The 21,748-nt window shown below is 51.1% G+C and overlaps 1 protein-coding gene across 2 annotated transcripts in view; it reads right to left on the bottom strand.

The window, feature by feature from the left end:
* ACSF3 (acyl-CoA synthetase family member 3) overlaps window positions 1–21,748 on the bottom strand; it is a 60,828-nt gene that overhangs the window by 29,090 nt on the left and 9,990 nt on the right. For both annotated transcript variants that reach the window (XM_065640614.1, XM_065640616.1), the window contains 3 exons: window positions 16,214–16,368; window positions 15,594–15,739; window positions 10,937–11,049 (listed from right to left, as the gene is read on the bottom strand). In XM_065640614.1, coding sequence (XP_065496686.1) covers window positions 10,937–11,049; window positions 15,594–15,739; window positions 16,214–16,368 — 414 coding nt within the window. The remainder of the gene's footprint in view (window positions 1–10,936; window positions 11,050–15,593; window positions 15,740–16,213; window positions 16,369–21,748) is intronic.

Here is a 21,748-nt window from a genome sequence, read left to right as displayed (position 1 = left end):
GACTATCCACAAGCACAGAGAAACCTGGGGTCCAGGGGAGCCCAGCACCAAACCTGCGGCAAGAGGCACAAAGCCAGTGCGGGCAAGCGTGGCAGGGACGTGGTGGGTGATGCAGAGGAACCGGTGAGGGGGTTTCAGTGCTGGTGCAGATGCTGCCGTGTGGTCTCACACTGCAGCTCGCTCTTCTCGCTCCTTTTCCTGCTGGTCCAGCCGTGGCATCACAAAACAAACAACCTCCCTGAGCACCTCAGTGCCCCCATGTTCCTAATTCCAGTTTTGCCCATCAGGTAACGCCGCCCTTACATCCCTGCCAGTGACACCTCCCGGGGGCAACTCCACCCGCTCACCTCCCTGCAAACCACGCCGGATCCCATCCACCCCATCCTCGCTAGAGATAATGGGTTATCAAAACTGCCTGCATATTACAGGCATTTTAATTACTAGCGTTTAATTACCAGCTCTCCAAAGTCAACCCCTTTAGCCATCAGGCTGCCTCTGACTCCCCCAAAAGTCGTGGGGGAAGTAAGGACAGCAAGAACCCGCTAACAGCTGCTCGAGCTTCATCTCCACCTCCTGCCAAGATTTTGTCTTTCGCTTTTTGGCAGCGAACACAAGAAGGGATGTAAATTTTGCCACTTCAAACGCCTTCAGCCCCAGCCTGCCCGGTGGAGCCCTGCGCAGGTGTCGCGCCGTGTCCCACCAGCTCAACCCTGTGCCATGCCCCAGAGCGGAGCAGCGGAGCTGCCCAGGGATCCATCCTGCACGGCGTTCACCTGCACACTGCGACGTCTTGTGCAAACCCAGCCTTGAACCGCCTCCAAATTTCTTGTCATATCAGCTCCAATTTTGGCAGCAGCTCAACCCACATCTTATCTCGAGGAGAGCTCCTTGGCAGCAGGCACCTCCCCGTTGTGTAATTTAATGATGTTATGGCTGGCTTGCAAACAGTAAAACAGAAAGGCCGTGACGTTATCTTAATAGGATTTTGCTTGCTGAACTCAAAGTGTCACTGGCACTGCTCCCCAGCGTAGCAGAGGGGACACAAACCACCCCAGCGCCAGCAGCTTCTGCTGCTTGCAAACAGCATAAATTAAAATTCAAGGTTCAAGGCATTTATCTCCTACAACCCCTTGCATCTGATCCCTGCTGAAATCCCACATACACCAAGCTTGCTGGCTGCTAACCCACTTGGAAAACGCTTGTTTTTTGCAGCAGCAGCGTGGCTAGCATGTTTTTCCTTTCTCCATCAAATCTCAGTGGCACCCGTTGTTGATACACCAGATCAATGTTGCAAGCAGCTGCTGAAAGCTTCGGATTGCTAATTGCACAGACATCCTCTGCTCCTAGTGCCATATTTTAATGCACATTTCAACTGCTTTAATGCATTCGAGCAACTTTAACACCCCGGCGCAGCGTGGCCCCGAAGGTTGCTGTTTGATAGCTTTCTGCTGTAAAACCGATGCAGCAAGTTGAGCTGGGCCAGCCGGCGTACTAGATAAGATTACATTTTCCACGCCTGAAAATAAAAGGTTGTAATAAATCCTTTGAAGGACTAAATCTGGGTGATTATAGAATGCATATTTTCCCTGCTTCCATTTTACCTCTTTATTAGGAGGAAGCGAGGGTGGTTTGTAAAGAGCTGGGAATCCCCGCTTGGCAAGCGGCCCTGGGATTTGTTCAAAGTGGCCATTTGTTTTCTTGTGGTTTCTGATATTTGCTGCCCCGCGCTCCTCCGGGAGCTGCGGGAGAGGAGCTCGTAATGGACTTTAATGGAAGTCGGGGCTTTTACGGAGATGGGTGCGGAGCAGCATCTTTCGCTGGGAAGCGGAGGAGGGACCGCGGATTCTGAAGCAGAAACGTGGAAGACACAGAGTGAAAGCTGGAAGGCGAGGCTTGTACGGGGAGGTGATAAACTTGTTATAGGACTAGGAGGAAGGCAGATAAGCTTTTACGAAAAAAGTCCAAACACCTTTTTCAGGTTGCAAACAGTCGGTTTCAGGGGGACACATTTAACTTCAACCAGACCCCTCCTTCCCCCTAAAAATAATAATCTGAACCTCTGCCGTCCTTGCTCCAAGAAAAACCAGTTTCCCCACAGGCAGCCCCCTCCTGCAGCTCCCAGCACCCCGGGCCGGGCACCATCACCAACACAACCAAGAAAAGCAAAACCATTTCCACCTGGGGAAGGAAGGCCGCAGGCTGGCAGCCCTGCTTCCTCCTGCGCTGCTCCGCTTGGAAGCGCTTGGCATTTTTCCCCACCTTGTAAATAAGTGATTACTGTGATCAAAATAATTAAGCAACCTAGCCTTTTAAGTGACTAATAGAAGGCAATAATTGATATGCGCGAGGTTTATGGAAGTGATGGAGCCCTTTTAGCAGTTCTTGCAGAGTAGTTACTTTTTTTCTGTTATTTTTTTTGTTTGTTTTTTTAAGCACAGCAGACCATGGAAAATAACATCACGAAGCCTGAAGAGCTGTCCCACCTCCCCCCAGGCACCCCGGGGTCGAGCTGCACGCTCCCTGCCCCTCACAGAACCACTCACTGACCCCTGCAAGATTTTGGGGACCCGGAGAGCACTATGATACAGCAAAGCCTTTCCCCAACACGGTACCCGACAGCTCAGACTCTGCTTTTCAAGCCCAGCAGCTCACGTTACATCCCATCCTGGCGTGGTGGGTGACGAGAGAGACCAGGACACGTTCACCTGCCTCCTAAAAGGAGCCCGGAGCCCAATAATCCGCTTGGCAGTGCCTTTTAATCACTGTCTCTCCACGCTGTATTTGAATGGATGTCCTAGAGGTTCGAGGCTTCTAGAGCGTTACCCAATTCCCAGGCAAGATGAACTCTCACGCGCATTCATAATTAAAAATTCCCTGCTACGTTGCGTGTTTTTGTAAAAGCATTATCGTTCTCCGAGCTCCGTGTCCTGCAGCATCCTGCAGAAGGCAAGCAGGAGGCAATTTAGGCACAGAACAATTTTCCTCCTGCTAGATAAAGGCAGATTTCTACTCCTCAGGGACACAGCACAGAGAAAGGAAAAAAAACAACCCAAACCTCGACCAGAAAACCCCAAGCCCAGACTGTAATCTATGAGGCCACATTTCACATCTGTTTTTGCAATGTTAACTTTTATAAAAGGGCTGGGAATAACACAATCAATTTACTTTTCATTTTGGAAGGCTATAAATTTAAAAGCAAGGCTGGTGCACAGTGGAGCTGGAACACTGAAACTTACTTTCAAAAACGCCAACCCTCTGCTTACAGCAAATGTTGCTCCACTGAAAACAAAAGTGAGCATATATATTTTTAGGCAATACTGATTTTTAGAAGTCACCAGGCTGATTACCTCCAGATGATCCCAAAAGAACCACAGAAAACAACTTAAGTTTGGGAAAGGTCAATCCTCCCCACAGTTGCTCCATGGACCCAAAACTTCTTGATCTATATTAACATCATAAATTAAACATGTCACACTAGTCCAGAAACGCCAACAGCTCTCCACACCGCTGTTCTCATCCCTCTTGTTTGCAGGCTTCAGAAGATAATAAACGAGGTGAGATGTCAGCACATCTTCCCACTCCCTCAGCTCTCCTCATTAGAGCAAAGCTCCTGACGTGCCCTCGCAGCGCCCGCCCCAGTTTTGCGCTCGGGGGCAGGCAGAGGACCAGGCAAGGATTCAATTAGTGGTCCACCTTCGGTTCGCTTTTCATAAGCCTCGCTTAAAAGCCAAGGTCAGGGAGGCTGGGATGTGCTGCGACTGCAGACGATCGCGCTGCCGAGAACCTCTAATTGCTTCCGCGTGCTGAACCAGGCTGCGGCAGCCGCTGTCTTCTCCCTCTGGCTGGAAATGCTCCGGGGCAGAGACTGTCCCTTTTTCTTCTGGTTTCTGCTTCTGCATCTCCCCCTCCACATCCAGGGCTCTTTGGCAAACATCTCCAAGATGTGCTACAGCAGCAACAGCCTCCAGGACCTGATGGAAGTCCAAGCAGCACATCATAGAATCATGGAATCATTTTGGTTGGAAGACACCCCCAAGATCACAGGAGGAGGCAGGTTCTAAGTATGTGGGCTGAACCCCCAGCTCAGGACGACTCAGGTGTGAGGTTGCAAAAATTGAGCAGAAACAAGCACCAGGCAGGAATCCCACTTTCATCCCACGCCTCACAACACCAAACATGAACACGCTGGTCTCCCAGGCTCTCCTGGCACAGGTGAGGACACAGAAAAGGGCTGAAGACCCAAACCAGCCATGAACAGAGAGGAATCCACCCACCCCACATCCCTTGTGTTAGGAGAACCAGGACTGCCAGCCTGGAGAAGGGGACCAAGGACATGTATCCCTCGTCTTCCTCCTCCTATGAGGGGCAATGAAAGCACAAAATGAGAATAAAGAGATTAATAGAGGACATTGAGGGTGCCGTGCCAAAGGTTCACTCAAAGGAAACACTCAGGGAAAGAGGATTCTTCTTGAGAGGTGGATTCAGTTTGAGTGGGCAAGGAAATAGTCTTCTGGGATCAAGGCTGTTCCTGTGGTAAGAAAAGTTCTCTGCTGAGAAACACGGGGACATGATGCAAACATAATCTCTGCCTCCACTTTTAGTACTGGGAAGAAATAAAATACAGCTATGGTGGCAAATTAAAAAAAATTAAAAATCAGAGGACAGACAGAAAGAAGGAAGGAGACATAAATACATATGAGAATGCAATTACTGACCAACTGAAGAACTGGATGTGATCAATGAGAAGCAGCTAATATGTTTACAAAGTAATGAAAGCAGCCTGGGCAACAAAGCGGAGAAACTTGAATTACTTGGGCAGGACACAAAACAAGACACTGAGGAGACGAGAGGAACATGGTGAAACAAAACTGTAACTGGAATATACACAACTGCAGCATCCAACGCTGCAAGGGCTTTGGAAGGAATTTTTGGAAGAAGCAGAAGCAAATGGAAAATGGGAAAACACACAACATGAGTTTTCCAAAGGTGGATTGTGCCAGAAAACCTGAGGACTGATGTTCCAGATCTAATCCACGCTGCCTGCCTGGGAGGTGGCTACTGATGGGAGAGACCACAGGGCTGAGGGCAAGAACTGTGAGGTGGGTGAAGATCCAGCCGGAGGAGATGAAGCCCAAAGCATCCCATGAGTGCCTCTGGTAGCCAGCCAGCCTTCGGCTCTCCATCGCTTACCTTGAATTTCACCCCAAGTAACAGTTTGACCCTGAATCACTGACTTTCTGTCCTGGTGAAAACATCCTACGAGGCTTCAGCACCATCCAGCACGTCCTGCACACACGGAGCAAGCTGCTGATGGGAGATGGAACTGGGATGCTGGAGGTGGGGGTCACCATCCAGAGACTTGCAGGACATACCACTGCACGAGGATGGGATGCAGCAAGGGCAAGACCAAGGAAAATTGTACCAATGGCAGATGTTCTGAAGTGTAGGACTGCTGAAGATAAAGAACAAACTGGTTTAGGCTGAGGTCTGGTCAGTATAGGAAAGGATGAAGCCTCCAAGACAACCTTGGCAGCTCAGTGGTGACGGAGCACCTTCCCACCGCTTCTCCAGAGATCTGGGGTGAACGTGAGCGAGGTGGAGCCATTCCTAGTCCCCTCCACAGGGACATCAACAGCCAAGACCTCCAGCCTTAACAAAGGGCGAATCATGATTTGAGGGATGATAAGAGGCTGGACCAGCTCTGCTGGGAGGACAGGCTGAGAAAGTTGGGGTGTTCAGCTGGAGAAGAGAAGCTCCGGGGAGACCTTAGTGTGGCCTTTCCAGACTTAAAAGAGAAGATGGGGACAGACTTTTCAGCAGGGCCTGTTGTGATAGGACAAGGGGTGATGGTTTTAAACTAAAGGAGGGAGATTCAGGCTGGACATGAGGAAGAAATTGTTGCCCCTGAGGGTGGTGAGAGCCTGGCCCAGGTTGGGCAGAGAGGTGGTGGCTGAACCATCCCTGGAGACATCCCAGGCCAGGCTGGACGGGGCTCTGAGCAACCTGAGCTGGTGCAGATGTCCCTGCTCATGGCAAGGGGGGCACTGGGGGAGCTGGGAAGGTCCCTTCAAGCCAAACCATTCTGCGACTCTGTGGAGGCAGCTGCCCCCACACCCGCGGAGGTGCTGGCACCACCAGCAAGTGCTGGCAGATGGCAGAGACACCAAGGGGGCTGGGCAGGAGAGGCCAGGAGATGCTGGTGGCTTTTGGGAAGGATGGCCGCAGCCGAGCCGGTTCCCATCCAGGACGACAGCTTGCATATGGATAAACAACGAGATAATTACAACCTTTGAGGGGGGAGAAAAGCCCATGGCTGCAGCATCCTCCTGCTGCCAGCTCCCGCAGCCCGTCCGTCCCGCACGGCTCCCTTCGCAGTCTCATCACGAGAAAATTACTTGCCATAAAAGCCCTGGCTAGAGCACGGCATTAGATACAGCTGTGAAACCATTTATCTATTGATAGACCCCTATTGTCAGGGACTAGGGTTTGGCTTTCGTGTGCACAAGCAATTTGGAAACGGAAAAAAAACAATCCAACAAAAATGACAACCCAAAAAACCTAACAACCAACAAACAAACAAATATAGAAGGAGAGAGACAATACTCGACAGCTCGCAGGGTTTCCAGGCCTCTGCCAGCTGGGAAGCTGAGCGTATGAAATATGCATCGCACCGAACAAAGCAAACTGAAATGTTCGGTGCTGGAGAGCTGTAACCCTTTCCTGTGCGCTGGAGCCAGGCACAGGGAGAGCGAGAATCTCGGGCTGCCAAAAAAGGGAAAAAAGATCAGGAGAAAAAGCATCTAGGGCTGTGGGGCAGGAGGAGTGCTGGCAGCTTCCTCGTGGTGAAAAGCCAGATCCTATAGAATCAGAGGAGCCCAACAGGCAGCTGTTTGATGCAGAGTGATGTTCAGGAGCTGCTCTGGACACGAGCGGCTCCAGGAGAGATGGCTGGGATGGCCGAAAGCAGGGAAAGCTGCTGCTGTCCCCTGATGTCCCCTTCCACACCTTTGCTCTGTATGGCGGCAGAAGCACTTCTCCAAGCACGTGAAGGGAGAAGCTGGGGGACGCTGCCAGGTGCCAGCACTGTGACTCTGGTGGGGACAGACACCTCCTGCTCCACCACGGGTGGCCCTGTCCCACACCAGGCTGCAGAGCATCCTTGGCTGGAAACAGACTGTGCAGTGAGGAGATCTCATCAGGCTGGAGCACCTTGTTTTGGTGTTGGCAGTGACGGTGCAGTCCCATCCCCCAGCCTGTCACCCAAGAGGAATCATAAAGCCAAGCGTGGGCAGGGAGGGGACAAGGGAGAAAGCAGGACACGGCCAACAGCCTGAGCGCACGGCTCTGTGTCAGCTCAGGAAACCAGCTCATAGCCCCAGCAGCAATAATCAGCAAGGAAGTGGCACAAGAACCAGCTGGAAAACCCGAGCAAACTGGCTGCAACAGAGCACAAGGCTCATGAGAGCTTCAAGGAGATGAGAGCATGTGCAGGAAAGGAATCCAGCACTCTCATCAGGGAAGGGAGAAAATGAGGGGAGGAACAGAGCACCAGCAAACTTTCAGCTAAGTAGGTTATTGATCTTCAGGGTGTGCCAGGAACCAGCTTTGCACATTACAGCAGTCTCCTGCTGCCAGTGCGGGCAGTTACCGGATGGCGGAGCAGAAATGGTCCCCGTCTCCCCACTCCTGCCACCTACACGCCTTCCTCTGCCACCGCCACGACGCCACCGAGCTCCTGTTTGCATCTCACTGCGACACGACGCAAAAACACGTCCAAAGGGTGACAACGTGAAAGGAAATGGCACAATACCCCAGCATCTAATGGGAGAGACGGTGTTAGTGAGGAAGAAACAGCTTGGAGAAAGTCTGTTGTCTTCTGTTGGCGAGAGGCAGCAGAAGGCAGAACCCTCAGCCCAACGCAAGCAGGGAAGGCGGTGACCTTGCGAGGCTCGGTACAGCTCAGCAAATAATTTCCTTGGCAAAGGCAGACACACTTTCTGGTTGCCGTCAGGAGGGTTTCTGCACGGTGGAGCCGAGGTGTGAACGCCTCGCAGATTGCCCTGACAACGCGCCTAACCCCGGCACAGAGATCACCCGCTCGCAGGAGCCGAGAGGCTGCAGAGAAGAGACAGCTGGAGCTCAACACCGACTGCGGTGCTCAGCATCCCGCCAGATCCGCCCCATGTGCTCGCCCTGAGCCCTCTGTGCTGCTGGGCACCATCACCCCGTGGCACTGTCACCGCATGGTACAGCCCCGTGCCCCCACCACGGCTGGGACCAGCTCTGACCCGCAGTTTCGTTATTATCTGTGCAGCGGCACAGATGTGCACCGTGTTTTCCGTGTATGGAAAGAAATCCCTGCCCTGCAAGCTGCATAACCGAAGCAGACGGCAGGCGCTCCCCGGCTGCCGGGAGGCGCTTATTTCCAGCAATCCATTACATGATATTTGATGATTTCTCATAGCAGCAATGCCAAACCAGACAGAAATGCCTGGAGCAGGGATGGGGCCAGGGATGCTCATATCAAACCTGGGCAGAACGGGCACTGGGAGGGCTGCATGCCTCCTGCCATCGTCCCCACTGCCACTGTCCCCGCACTGGGACCTCTGCCTTTGCCAGGGCCACACCACCGACCTCCCAGCCCTTGGCCACCGTGCTGTAAGCCTCGGAGCCCTCCTGCGAGGGAGGCGAGGAAGCATTTGTTTATTCCTTCTCATAGGAGGCAAGGAAAAGGCCAAGCCAGGGCTGTCTGGTGGCACAGGGATGGAGGGTGACATCGACTGGGGGCCTTTTCACCCCAGGGACAGCCCCTCTGCCATGGAGGAGCAGATTCTAAACAAAGCCAGGCCCGTCTTCGACTGGTGGAGCGTGATAAGCACTTGGACTGTCAGATCCTCCTTGTTTTAAATAAATTCCACTGACGTATGCTCTTCTGACATATATTATTAACCAAGCATGATGCGCACAGTGTGCCAGCAGCAGCATCTCGGGGCAGGAGCAGGTGAGGTGGGTGAAGCAGTGAAATGACACCGTCACAAGAGCTGTGCCACCACGGCTGCCACCTGCCCTGCCACGCGAAGTCACACTCCCTACCCAGGCCTTACAAAAACCAAACTCCTGGCATCTCCACATGTCCATCTGTGCCAAGTCACGACAAGAGCAGGGACCATTTTTCCCTTGTCACGGCCCTTCTGACAGTCCCAGAGCTCCTTGGGAGCGCCCTGAGACATCAAAATGAACCTAAACTCCCTGTGCTGGGGAATGAAGGGTGTTTCTGAGAAATGGCTGGGATAAAAAGGCAATTCCTCTACCTCAAATATAAACTCAAGCAGCCTGAAGTCAGAGAAAAAAGAAGAGTTGTGAAAGTCTCAGCTCTCTGAAGCCCTGGGGCTGGTGGGCTTCCAGCACTACACACAGGTCATCTGGGCTTCCCTTCATCTCCACTCACTCGATACACCAGGAGGAAGGGAAAGGAGTATTGAGCAGAAAAAAAAAACCAAAACCCACAACCCAAGATTATTTATTTTTTCCTCTCATAATTCAGAAGAACAACGTCCACATTTCATCCTGGAAGCAGCAGCACTTTGGGGATTCCTGCATCTGAGATCTAATTTGTAAAGCGTCTAGGGATCCCTTAGGGTAAAAAAAAAAAGCATTGTAGGATCATTATTAAAATGGACACATAATATTTCATGTCTCAGTTCCACACAAGTGGCGGAAAAAAAAAGGCCAAGATTTAAGTCTGGGATGAGGGGACAAAACCGTGAAATATAACACTCATCCAGTGAAGTGAAGTGATAAAAACAGGATGTGGCTTCCAATGCATTGAGCAGCCACACTGGGTCTCCTGCTTTGCCCACTGTCAGCACAGATAATCTAGAGAAAAAAAAAAGCCTTTTCAAGCTTTTCACCAGTCCTTACACCAGCAGTGCCTTTGAGGATACCCTGCTACAGCCCAGGAAGCTCCTTTCGAACCCCTGGCATGTACATGGCGAGATGAGAAGCTGTTTCCCCAGAGGAACGAGCGAAGCCACCTATTTCAGGCTGGATCTCATGCCTGCCTGTCTCCCAGCCCCCGGTGCACAATTTCTCCCCCACACACAGTATCTGTCTGCTCAACCGAGCCCGTACATCACCTGGCTATCGATCTGCCGCTGGTGATGTGACCTGCACCGCAATGAGGGTGCAAAGGAGACGTGGCAGGAATGCAGACCCTAGGTAGTTGTTTCTGTGGGGACTGGAAGGGACTGAGGCAGGGAACAGCCTGGACCTCGGGCTGGAACACACAGCACCCCAACACGGGGCAGCTCGGGGGCAAAGGGGCCCAACTGCTTCACCATCAAGGATATCGGACTTCTGAGAGCAGAACTGCTGCTGCAGACACCGGCTGGGAGCTGGAGCTCAGCACGGAGCTGGACTTCCATGGAAACCAGATGGGTTTCCCCCTGCACCGTTTCAAAACAAATGCAACCCCTAGGGGCCCAAATTCTGTCTTTCCAATTCTAACCGCCAAATCCCTGATCGAACCCAGTGGAACATATACAGATCTCATTTCTGGATTTTCCAATGCTCATTCTTTCTTCCGGACTATTCAGTGACTCTTTAGACCACAGCAGGGTCCATCTGAATTCCCTTCAATACCTCATTCTCACCTCCTGCAGTAAACTTCACCTTTTTCTCCTGGCTTTCAAAGGCCAGGTGCTGCTTAAGCCGTCACCTTCCTCTGGGGCATCAACAGCTTTGGCAGACACCCATAAAGTACCACGGCTACAATAAGCCATAAGGAATATAAGAAAAACCCTACATAGCATCACTGAGTTCCTGGGAATAACAGCAGAGCAAGTTATTCCAAGTTATATTATCAGCCCTTGGGGTTTCAAAGGGCTGGGGAGGAGAGAACTTTTCATGGGCCAAGGTGACCGCAGCTGAGCGCTACCTTTGTGTTGTCTTCATCTCCCTGAGCGTGGATGGTGTAGGAATGACCACCGTTCTTCAAGGTCTCGGAGGCAATGCACACCTTCACCCCTGGGAGGGGGGTGCCCACAGAACCTGCGAAGGAAAACAAGACTGAACGAGTGGACAGACCTTCTGGGAACCACCAACATCAAGGATGCGAAAGAGCAGCTGCTCGTCTATCAACAGCATCTGCAGACTGTGCTGGCACTAAAGAACTTCCTAGCAGGGGGTTACCCTTTGGGAAGGCTTCGATCACATCGTATGTCTGCATGCAAATGTCACTGCGGTGCAATGTGCCGCGTTTGCTGAGCAGGCAGTGTTGGAAATGCCTCGGAAAACACGTGTCTTCAGCCTTGAACAGTCTCTCTTGGCCAGTCTTTAAAGACATCAGCACAGCTTTGTAGCTCAGTAATGAAGCTGTCTTTTTAAAAAAAAAAAAATACACACCGTGAAAGCTACAGAGAGATGTGAAAAGAAAGAGCACAATGATTGCTACAGTGGCTCACTGCTCCTCTATAGCCTGGACCTGACGGAGAAGGCAAAGGCTTAACCGCGAGCATTGCAAGGGATTAGCTCAGTTTTATGACACATCAATACACTGTATATAAAACATCACAGGAGAAAAGCAGAGATCAAAACCACACTGTTCTTCCACAGGTTTCAATTTTCAAAGCCAAGGAACCTGACGCAGTGTCACCAACAACTGCTATTAAGCTCCAAGATGGTTCTGTGACCCAGAGCTCCCCAACCTGCAGCATCCCCACCCCCTGGTTTAGTACATGTTCTTGGTGAGCACCCGAGAGCCCAGCAAGAGGGCAGCTTTGTGCTTTGTTCCTGCAGCTTCTGGCTGGTGGGGGCTCCAGGCTCAGCAGCAACCAGGAGCTGTGGGCATCTGCTGGCTCAGCAGGTTTCACTCTGCATCTCAACAGCACGAGACGCCTCTTGGTACAAGATGATGCCCATGACGTTCATCCCCTGAGAGGGATGTGAGCATAGAGCAACCCGTGGCTCAGGAGGACTGGACAGGTCTGAGCTTACATAAGTAAGCGGACTCTTTATTTAAGAGATGATCCTTTTTGCCCCCCGGAGAGTCTCTGGTTGGTGATGCTTTCGAGCTCTGCTAGGATCAGCTCGACATTGGAAGTCCTCAGAGCAGGGTGTACAGGACCTGGAGCTCAGCGCTGTCCTTCTCTTGTCTGTATTTCAGGCATTTTCAAGGTTCAAGTGGCATTTTCCCTCTCCTGGTCTCATTTTCCTGTTCAAGCCCTGGAGATGTGAGATCTGTGACATCATGATTTTGTTTGCTACATTGGTCAGTTGCCATGGAAATCAATATGTCGTCCTAGCCCAGATTTATGGCATCCCCACAGGATCCGCTGAGAGCAGATGGGCTACGAGGGAGTGAGATTTTATTGCAGCAAAACTACCCGAACAATTAGCAAATCTGGAAGGAAATAAACAGAAAGTGACGTGGCAGTTCCGTGATGTGTGTCTGTTCAACCTGAAATTGCCTCCGGCCTTCAGGTCAGCCAACACGCGGCTGGGTCCTTCTCTACCACAAGAATCTCATCTCATGGCCAGACACTGGTAGGAGTTGGAGAAGAGGACTGCAGCAGGGTGGGGAGGGAGAAGTCACCAGAAGTGCCCCGAGGTGCCACGTCAAGGTATTTCTGTATTTTAAACAGCCTGGTACCTGCCACAGTAGACTCAAGAACTCAAAAAGCAAGTTACAAGCCATGGAAAACATGTCAAATGTGTGCTTTCCATGACTTGCAACTTGCTTTTTGAGGTTTTTTTGAGCACATCAAGCTTGCTTGAAGCCACCTCCTAGTCTTCTCTGGGAACATTTTCTCCCGTATGACAAACGCCTCATGCCTGCGAGCCAGGGCAAGGGACAGAGCAGACACCACGCAGTCAGTCTGGCAACACTCATGGAGCAACAGAGACCAGAGCAATGAGCTGCCACGGCCTCTCACAGATTTGCCACCGCTGGAGCCCCTCAAAAAATCAAACCCCCTGGGCTGGGTGCCCTCCTAGAAGATGCTTCTCCCCTCTATGCAAGCTGCTGACCTTGGTGCAGAAATCTAAGGGACCAATTCACGGGCAGCAGGACTAAATGCTTAGTGCCCACTTCCACTCTCAGACTTTGAGAATTAAACACCAAAGATCAGCACAGCGCTGCCAAACAAATCTGAACACATGGAGCAGTCAACGTGTCCCCCATACAGTGCTTCAGGTCGCAGTTAAAAATATAGTTACATCAATTTATCTCCTAGTTGGCTAAAGTAAAACCAAAATGTAAAGTAAGTCCCTCATGGAGAGCTGTTTCCTTATATTTGGTGTGAAAAAAGCTTTCTGGTATTTTAGGAAAAACGACAAACTCGGAAATCAACACCTGTAAAGGCTGGAAATGCTCACACCACTGATTAGAGCTACACAAACCTGACAGTATTAATAAAATTTGTGCAAAGACAACGACTAGAGCTTCTCGGGCCCATTTGCAGTGTCAAGACACACACTGCCGAGTCCAACAGGTCAGCAGAAGGTCGAGCCCGTTCCCAAAGGAACGGCACCCAAGGTCCTTCACCCAGAGCGCGATCGGGGTGATCAGAAGGGGGCTGACACTCAGCACTGGTTTCCTTTTGTCCGAGGGGAAACCAGGGAGAAATCCCTGCTCCTTCCCCTCTCGCTCCCTCCCAGCTCTCTCCAATGTGCAGGCTCCTGAATGTTCAGAAGTGCTGGCGACGTGCCCGCGGTGTCAGCTCCGCCGGCATCAGCCAGGAGGGAGTGACGCTGTTATTCTTTCACCGGTTCCCCTCTGTTTAAAAAAGTTGTCAGCTCTTTCCCAGATAAATTTAATTGGCCCTGCGGTCTGTGTCCTTTGGTATCTGGGGACCTGGATGCTGTTATGTGCGGTGGCGTCCTGGGAGAATTGAAACAGGCCAACGATAAGGCACTCAACGATCTCACTGTCAACAATACACGGAGTTCCCGCTGTAGGAGCTATTAGCCGCCTCTGATCTAAACCTCCAATTAAAGTGGTGATTAGGCCCAGTGAGGCATTCTCTGTCCATGAATTATTCATCTCCCTTCACAGTAACAGCACCGGGGGGGATTAGAATGAGAGCTGGTGAAAACAGAGGCATTTTAAGCAGGGTTTTAACCATATATAAGCAAACATTTGTCTTTCAAATCTTTCATCTTTTCTTCTTCTGGAAATTAAAGCCCCCTTGCCCCTTCAGGCCTGTGCTGCGGGTGGGGAGCGGTGTCACGCTGCCAGGGACACCAGTGGGGACATGGGCAGGCTCCAAGGACTTGACATCAAGCAAAGGAAGCCCCAGGACCGGAGAAGGACGTGAGCTGCTTCCATTCCGGCAGAAATCACCTGGCAAGTGTGAGGATCCCTGGACTGACTCACCGGGTAAATCGCCACACTCACAGCGCTCCTGTTTTCAAAGTACAGCTAATTATTGCTTTGGCCAGCGTGCGGGTCTGTGGCCACCACTGTCTGGCATCTGCTCCTGTAACACAAGTGCCATCCAAGGTCTTTTCTCTGGATATTCCCTCCTCCAACATCTCTCTCACCCATGTTATTTTACGTCCTTATGTCCTTTCGCCTTTTGTCTCCTGGGAAATTTCTAGAGCCTCCACTCATTTCCCCTCCTGAAGATGAAGGAAAAGCAAATGTAACCAGGCCACAGGGACATTCAAACGGCACCGTCACCCTGCGGTGTGGGGCTCACGGGAAGCTCAAGCAGGTGGGAATCTCTTTTCCCTGCCTGCTTTCTCTCTTCTGCCTCCCAGGACAGGGTTTCTGGAGAAGGGAACACTGGCTGAGCTGGGGTGGGGGAACCACAGTTTCTCTGCAGAAAGTAAACCAGGGTTTGTATTTCTTGCTGCCCCGAGCTGTCCTCGGGTGGAGGAGCCAGTGCTGGGGGAGCTGTGGCCTCTCCTCTCCCTGTGTGATCCCTGCAGGGACACGGCTTCTGTGACCTGTGGGACTGGGGTGCTGGGGGAAGCCACGACATCCAGGACAGCCCCCCCAGGTAACATCAGCCCCCCAAAACACCAGAGACCAAGACGATGCATCTGGTGCCAAGCACATGTAGATGCACATGGAGAGGAGAAGGTGGATCAGTGGTGGGCTGGGCTGCTCCGCAGACAGATGGCCATGTTTTTAACCAAAGGGAGGGTGTGGGCATTTTATATTTTTACTGTTTCAGACCAGTTTCTTTCTAGGTTACATAAACTACAGATACTGAGAGGAGTTACAAAGCGTAGCCAGGAGAAGTGAGGGAAAACAAGGAGGGAACAGAAACAGAGCGTATAACGAGGTGTGACAATTTGTAATTCCTGAAGAGTCAAAAAAAGTTGCACTAAAATAAGAGTGAGCAGACATCCTATTTTAAATATTCAGTACAGATCGGTTGGACACAACTTCACAGAGCAGGAGCTGAAGATGCAGCCCCACCACCGTGCTTGATCTAAAACTCTGGACATAATAAAGCATCAACACAGACTCTGCCTCCTGGACAGAATGGTAATTAGATGTACACTCTCTGTGATGAGAAAAAAAAATCCAGAATACTTCGGAGCCAAACGCCTCCAAGCAGCATCCACCCTCGAGAGACTCCTACCTGGGACACGGACTCCATGCAAAGGGTTAGAAAGCGCCATCCCGATCTCAGTCATCCCATACCTCTCCAGCAACGTGTGCCCAGTGATGCTCTTCCACTTCTCCAGGACAGGCACAGGCAGGGCTGCTGAGCCTGACACCATTAACCTGCACAAGGAAACCCAAGATAAGAAAGTAGCCAAGATCGCCTTTGCTCCAGGCAATTCGCAGTCTAACACAGGGTTACATAAAGCTTGCTCCTATGTAAAACCTTAAGACAGAAGCCCCAAAAGCTTTTTAACCAATACCAAGGATGTTTGTGACATACAGAAGATTGTCTGACTGGGGTTTAAGGTAAGATGGCACAGCCTCCTAAAAGAGATCCTGTAGTACAAGATTAGGTTGCAGGACAATGTCCTTAGCCTTGTGTTATGTAGGGTGACACATATAACAAGCATGCAGTCCCCTTCTGGCTTTACCATGCAAGAGTGGCTCATAATTAAACAATGTCACCTTGGTTCTGTGGAAGAGACACTAAAGTAAAACCACCAAGAGGTGATGCTGAAAAGAAACCTCGGTAGATCCACCGTGGGGACAGCCAGCTGCCAGCAGCCCCTGCCCACAGGGACATCGCTCACCCACCTGATATTCTCCTGGCAAAAGGCACGCACGAAATCCTGGACTTGTGGCTGAGAGAAATGCTTGTCGTAATACTCGATCAGCTTGGCATAGATGGTGGGCACTGCCATGAAGACGCTGATACGGGGAGCTTGGGTGCTTAGGAGTTTCTTCCAAACCTAGAAAGGAAGAAAGACATATATAAAAATACACCTCAATGTGAAGCGTAGAGGGAAGCAATCGCCAGTGCTGTTAATGCCAACTGCTCAGGTTCACAAACAGGTTCCCAAGTGAGGGCTCTGCAAACGCTTCCTGGGGCAGTGACCCCCACGGCTGCTCCTGCGAACGGCGCAAGGGGAACCTGAGGGGCAGGAGTGCAACAGACTGGCCCAAAGCAAAGCCACCCCAGTCACAAACAGTTCAGCCTCTGGTGCCAAAGGCTCCTGGAAAGCACAAACTGGAAGCCCATTGTGCACAGCTCATCCAAGCCCAGAACACCAGCTCCCAACCCTCATCATATCCCCTATTGCCCAAAGCGCAATATTCAGCTCATCCCAGCCAGGGATCACCCACCTGCTTTCACTCTCAGCGAGCACAAGATGATGGAAAATGCATTTTTAGTACTGTCATGTTACAGCAAATAACTTGCTCCTGAAGACATAAGCTTGTGGCAGAATCAGTTAATTCCCTTATCATGTACAGCACTTCAGGGGCTACACAAAGCCTCCAGCTTTTCAAAGCATGGGAGCTCTTCTTTGGAAAGACACTAAGCCACAGCCAAAGATACACAGGTAGGAGCCCACAGACTCCAGCCTTTGAGGGAGAAACGCTTTTAAGCTGGATGGCAGGGCTGGGAAGAGAGATATCATACGCTTGAACTGGGAGTGAGACTCCACCACAATGGAAACGATCATCTTCTGGGGAGCGGGTGCAGACGTGTCCCCAGCGAGCTCAGACCAGCCAGCAGAAACCACAGGTAAAACCACAGATTAAAAAACCAACCAAACAGGAGGGCAGGTTCACCAACTGCACTCTTCCCAAGAGGAACAGTCCCTACAGGACAGACGTTCTCCAGTTGCAACACCTGCCAACCTGTGGGAACCACAAGTGGGGCAAAATTCCAGGAGAACCAGCTCTGCTGGGGGGGATGGAGACCAAGCGACCCCCGGCTGCTGCCCCGGCTGAGCAGCTCCCCCTGGGAGCAGTTAGCAAAGGGTACGAGCCATAAGTATTGCGATTGTGCCCACCCCTCCCACACCTTGCCACTCTTCCCCCTAGGTAAGCTCTTCCCAAGACAGGAACGATCCAAAACCATCAATAAATAAAAAGCTACGGTGACAGTCCCCTCTTCCTTTCGCTCCGGTCCCTGCCCCAGTGTTGACAAATGTATTTCCTAACAGCTCCTGACACCGCGTGCCGCCTCTCCCCTCCCTCCCTGCGCACGCTCAGCTGCACACAGACACGTGAGACGGCGAGAAAAAGCAGGAATTGATGGAAGGTGAACAAGTGATTCTCCTTCATGCTGTCACTCTGCCCCTTCCCCTCCGTCCTGCTCGCTCGGGCTCCATTTCATTACTTTCTACTTCGCTGCGTCGGTGCCTCCTCCCCCCACATCTCTCACTCCACTGCTTCAGAACAATCAGCTCCTAAAAATAAAAGAAAAAATGCAACAAAATCACAACAAACAAACCCACTGCCACCATGTTGTTATTCTTAATAGGGCAGGACTCATCCGACAAAGGCACCATCCCAATGAACAGATGGGAGTTCACGCTGCTTCCCAGCCCAGAGATGGACCTCAATGAGTTGAGACAAATGCAGGAGGTGGAAACCCCCAGACACACCAGGAGCTGCAAGATCCCCTTGGTATCAGGAAAAGCAGAGGAGGGACACGACTCGCCTGGACTGATGGGTGACATGCCCAGAGAGGGAACATTGCCCTTGCAGAAACCCCATCTACCAGCACAACCTCCTAAAACAAGCTGGAATAGGCAAAATTGCATTTAGGAGCATCTACCCCGTACCATACTCCTCCCAGCTCCCCCCAAAGCTCCTTTTCTCTCCAGTCCCCCCAATATCTTCCCCCTTGGAGCCACGGGATGGAGAAGGGCCTCTCCAAAGGCAGGGCTGGATGCACGGACCCGCTCTCGCAGCCCGGTGCGAGACGTGATGGCAAGCGGGGATCGGGACCATGCCAAAAGAACTGAAGGGAGCCAGATGCTCGGAGCTGCTGGATCCTTGCTGTGTTTTTGTTTTTGTTTTTTTTAAATTCTTTTTTCCTTCATGAGTTCGGAGCAGCTGTGGGGAGCACAGGCAGACTTCCAGTCTGGCCACACAGCAGTTATTTTCACACGGATTTAGATTTGAAGAATAACAAAACCATTGCAGATCTCTCTTGTACTCTAGAGTCCCCTGTCCTCGCAGTCCTGCTCAGCTCCTGCCCCAGATAAAATCCTCCCTATCCCCACTCCAGCCACGGGAGCAGTTTTTTCTGTGCCAGCCCGACTCGCCCCAGCAACAGCCCCTTTCCTGAGGATAAGCAGCTGCCTTTGGATTTGTGCCACCAGCTGCCAGGGTGACCTGCTGAACAGCCAAACATCTCCACCTGCTCTGCTCCTGCTCGGCCAAGTCTCCATCCTACCGCCGTGTTTTATCGGCACCGAGCCGCGGTACAAAGCTGGCAAACCCAAGCCCTCTGCAGAGCCCGAGCTGTCCGGAGGGCTTGTCACCACCCAGCCAGCTCTAACAGTTATTTCTGGTTTGTACCTATAACTTCAGGGTTTGAGAGAAGAATCTGGGAATGTCTTGTTACCTGGAACTAATTAAACAATCCTAGGGCTTGGTCAGGCTCATGGAAAGAGCCCGGCTTCCCCTTCCAGCGCCCGGCATCCTCCAATGCCGCCGTGCTCAGAGCAGTGCAATCCATCTCCCCCTCTGTCAGCCCATGTGTCACCGTCACCACATCAATCGCCTGTGCACAGGGTATCGGCAGCACGTCATTTCAGTTTATGCTGCCCACCTGACACCTCAGGACTCCAAGTGCTTTTAAAAAGCCGTGGATTCTGGAGGTAAACACAGTGTCAGACACAAGGGAAGCAGCCGCCTTCCCATGGAAGGTGTTCAGGGATGGACCAAGATTTCCTTTAGGATAAACAAGGGTTAGAAATAAAAAGCTTCTAACTGCAAGAAAGCAAGAGTGGGAACAGCTTCCTATCAGCAATAACAGCAGCAAAAGCCCAGGGCTGCCGGAGCCAGCAAAGAACCAGGAGACCTCCTGTTCCCAAGAGCCTTCCTCTCAGCCCGACATTCCTGATTTGCTTCCCCTCCCACTGCACAAAAGCATATCTGGGCAATTCCATGGGCTGGCCAGTGGGATTTTGCTATCAGTAAATAAAAAAAAATAATTTTAAAAACAAAAAAAAGGAGAAAATTACACCAGCAAGTACAAAACAACCTGAGTGAGAAACAGCAGTAAGATTTTTTCCCATGTATTTCTTCCAGCACGTAGATGGCGAAGGAGGATGGAGGAACATGCGACCTGCTCCAAGAGATGCTCATTCCATCCAGCAACCTTCCCAACCAGCCTCCAGGTCGCCTGAAGGAAGAGATGCAAGCACAGAGGAGAAAAAGGCAATAACTTTTTTTCCTTTACAGAAGCCTCACCTTCAGTGGGAGATGCGCAATGCCAGAAACTAGACAGAAAACACCAAATCTGCCAACATCTGGGCATCTTCTAATGCAAAAAAAAAAAAAAAAAAAGAGAAGGTGGTTACAACCACTTGCATGCTAAATCTTGCAAGACTTTGCCTGATACAGGACTTCCAAAAGCAGCCAGAAGAGATGCAGGCAAAAAAACCTTAAAAGCTGAAAAGAAAGCAAATATTGGCACAGATTTTCCCATCAGACCTCAAAGGGATAAGAGACAGCCCGTGCCACTGCCTCTATTGACAGATACAACAGCTCTTCTCTTCTATAAAATTATTGTATCATTTTCAGTTGCTATTGTATTTTTTTAAACCTTTTCAGAGGTAACAATACCCCTAATGCAAGGTTAAATCAGCCCTTTACTCCCTTTTTAACGGGGGAGATGGTTTTGTGTTTCGTATCGATTGCTGCCGTGCGGGGAACAGCACCAGCGAGGAAAAAAGGGCTGCCTGCAATTTCTGGAGCCCGATCCTCGTTTGGCAAGACACTGCACCTAATGCCGAGCACAGAAAGCTCCGGTAACTCTACACACATGTTTGACACCGGTTTATCCCCAACAAAGGCAGACAGGCACGACGTGAGAGCATCAAGGGGAGCTCTGCTCTCCCAAGGACCGAGTCGCGGATGCTTCATGAGCAATATGAGAGAGAAACATTCTTCTCTTCAAAGGGAAATTGGGCCCTTGGTGGCTCCATCTCATGTTTGTTATAACCCCAAACTGTTTGCGCTCGGCATGACTCTGGTTTTAATCATTTATTCATCAGCACGGTTTGATGGCCCCTCTGCATTCCAGGCTGAAGCTTTTAAACCCTTCCTACGCTGTAGGCATGCTGAAAGGAGCAAGTGCTTTCCCTGGGACCTGGTAATATAAGTAAATATGACAGGCTCTGGTTCCATTTTTTATATTTCCCCACACACATCAAAAGACATTACTCCGTAACAGATGCTGAGGACAGACGGCAGATCTGGGGAGACGGGAAGAAAAACCTCGAACTTTTTAAAGCCAGGTCTGCAAGAAGTGATCAAACATAATCCATTCACTAGTGACCTGCTCCTCCCTCCACCGACTCCTCTTTGAGTCTGAAATAAAATTGCTCCTCTGAAGCCTCCCATTAACAGATGAAAAGACAATTGCCTTTCTCCAGCTGAAACTGGATGGGAAACACAATCCCCGAGCTGCATCTTAGCGGTACTTGGTAGAGCTGGGTAGAGTGATGTTTGCAGAAGTGACAGACCCGGGGGAGAGGCTCGCCGTGGTGCACGCTTCTCCTTCCCGGGGGCGACCGGGGCCGCCGAGCCCTGGATCTCCCCGCACGGCCTGGCAAAGGCACAAAGCATCAGCACCCAGCCCGGCTTGCACGGATAACGGCAGCAACAAGGACAAACCGTTTGCTTGCGGATCAAACCGCTGGGCTTCAGTGCAGGGGCATAAGCGTACAGCACCAGCAATCCCGGAGCAACACCCCACACGTAACCTCAACAAGCATCAGGTCACGGCACCCTCCCGACATGGGAAAAACTGCCACAGGTGACAAAACACTCCAGGCACATCAAGGGAATTAGTCTCAAATCGCATGCTGGCTCCAGGCACTCATTCCCACCAGGACAAAAGCCTAGAAAGACAGGTCCAAATAAAATTAACAATTATGATAGCTTTGTGTGTGACATTGTAAAGCCGGGTATGATTTTTAGAGGGCTTGATCCTCAGAGGCACCTTAAGTCAGACACGCAGGAACACTGGCACCAAAACAACGGCTCTTTTTGGAACTTTAGGGCAGTAAATCTGCATCTTGGCATATTTCTCACAGAAGTGGCTGTGGGGCACAGACATGGCTGTCATTCTGCAGGCAGCAC

This window comes from Caloenas nicobarica, chromosome 9, assembly GCF_036013445.1.
Source record: "Caloenas nicobarica isolate bCalNic1 chromosome 9, bCalNic1.hap1, whole genome shotgun sequence".
Classification (NCBI taxonomy): domain Eukaryota; kingdom Metazoa; phylum Chordata; class Aves; order Columbiformes; family Columbidae; genus Caloenas; species Caloenas nicobarica.
The sequence above is the reverse complement of the archived record's forward strand: the minus strand, read 5'-3'. Positions and strand labels throughout refer to the sequence as shown.